The sequence below is a fragment of the Chaetura pelagica genome, unplaced genomic scaffold (genome assembly GCF_000747805.2).
Source record: "Chaetura pelagica isolate M959 unplaced genomic scaffold, ChaPel_1.0 scaffold139, whole genome shotgun sequence".
Taxonomy (NCBI): Eukaryota; Metazoa; Chordata; class Aves; order Apodiformes; family Apodidae; genus Chaetura; species Chaetura pelagica.
The window spans coordinates 1,090,039-1,091,973 of record NW_009970717.1 but is presented as its reverse complement, the minus strand read 5'-3'; the positions used below and the strand labels follow the sequence as shown (position 1 = coordinate 1,091,973).

At 35.6% G+C, this 1,935-nt stretch overlaps 1 protein-coding gene across 1 annotated transcript in view; it reads right to left on the bottom strand.

The window, feature by feature from the left end:
• CHST8 (carbohydrate (N-acetylgalactosamine 4-0) sulfotransferase 8) overlaps positions 1-1,610 on the bottom strand; it is a 122,001-nt gene extending 120,391 nt beyond the window's left edge. The window contains exon 1 of the mRNA XM_010006167.1: positions 1,502-1,610. Within this exon, the coding sequence (XP_010004469.1) occupies positions 1,502-1,610 (109 nt within the window). The remainder of the gene's footprint in view (positions 1-1,501) is intronic.
• Positions 1,611-1,935: the final 325 nt, after the last annotated feature.

The following is a 1,935-nucleotide window of genomic DNA, read 5'->3' as shown; positions in this document are numbered from 1 at the left end:
TGAGGGCAGAGCTGTGTTCAAACTCGCTTTTATTTAAATGTGTTTGGGCATCCCCTTCTATGCTTGTATCACTCAAAAATCACTTCACAGTGTACTATAATGAGCAGTTGGCATTCAAGAGGTTTGTGGCAGAGAGAACAGAAGTATAACAGGTCAAGATGAGGGACCAATAATGAAAATATGGAGAAGAAATTGCAGTGGTTTTGAGATACCACTAGAAATTCATTCTCTTTCAGGAGCAAAGAATTAACTTTTCAATGTAACATATTCTTAGATGCATGTACCACTAGTTTTAATCTCTAAGCTCTCTTGCATCTAAATATACAAAAATAAATTGCAAAAGCACTGAAGATACTGGATACTTCTCTGCTTTGCACAATGCTGATGATTAATTTTTTCTGTAGTTTCAGCTGAGTGGTTGCTTTCAGAATCGGTGTGCAGTTGGACTAAATAATAAACATATTAAAGTATAGGTTGTTTAGTGACATGGAAATAAGCACTTAATAAACCTGAGCACATAAATTAGCACTTAATGTAATTATTTAAGATTTCTCTGTTAGGGTTCAGCTCCATTAAAAGTGTTAGTAATACTTCAAAACACACACAGTCATGTTCATTGTACAATGAAGATGTCGATCAAATAGACTGTTTTATAAAGCATGTATTTAGTGAAAGGAAAATTGCAGTGCATATAAGAACAAACACAGTGACCAAACTTTAGTCACAGGGACATTATTATGAGCTAGAGTAACTGCCCTGGCATTTGTCTAGGCTCTAAACTGGCTGTCATTACAGCTTCAGTCAAAGACAAAGTGACTTTAAGTAAATCAAGAGATCTTGTACTTTTTCATGCTTCTTGCCTCCCCCTCCTTTAAAAGAAAACCACTATTTCAGCTCATAGTTTTCTAGTTCTTGCACTGATGTGGTCTTTGGGGCTCAGTTTAAAGTTAGTAGCACATGAAGGTGGCATGTGTATGAATGAAAGTTATGAAAAGTTTAATGGAAGTTAAGCACATTAAAGGAATACATCCCAAAGTATTTTATGTTTCTTGCATGATTCCTTTATGCATCTCTTATTTTGCATCTCCATGACACACTGAATACCATATGCAGACAAAGGTAGATTGAGAGGCATGTATTTTTAGGAACTGAACTTTTGGCAAAATTTCTCATTTTCATATCTATAGTGGCATAGCTGGTAGCAGAAGTTGATCTTGGCTTAAGCAGAATATGCACTCCATCTAGCTGGACTCTGCACATTGGCAAAGATACCAGAAAAATTATTTAATTGGCTCCTGGAGCTGTTTTTTTAAGCAACCTTTTCTAAATATATTTTTAATTTTTTTTTTTTAATTGTTAATTAATGTCAAAAAAGCCTTCAGTAAAAAATTACAGTCTTGTTGAGGCGAACTCTGAAGTACGTAAAGCATCGTAATGGAATAAGTATAAAATGTTGAACATGAAAAGAGCAAGTGAGTCAAATAGAAATAGGAATGCTAACCTGGTGTCTGCTGATGAACTATTTCTTCTGGATCCTGCAGGTGAATGAAGACAAAGAGCCCAGCTGCTCCAAACAGCAAGATGAAGGAGAACATACATGTCAGCCTCATAATTACTGTTCTTGGATGAATCCAGTTCTGACCCAGGAAAAGAACTGCATGCAATCTCCAGGACACTCTTCACTCATAGTCTTGTCCTCTCATCTGGAAGTCTGGCGTAATACATCTACAAGAGGTAAACAACCATACCCCTAAAGCTTAGCACATAGAGCATTTATTTTTTTCAATGCAGATTAGTAGATGTAAGTCCTTGTTTAAACCAAACAATGTATTTCTCTAGTGTTTCTTTGGTACAATTAATTGCAGTCATCCAGTCAATTTCTGCCCCATCAGTTTGTCTTTAATTATATGTCAGTGTTTTTAACATGTTGAAAAG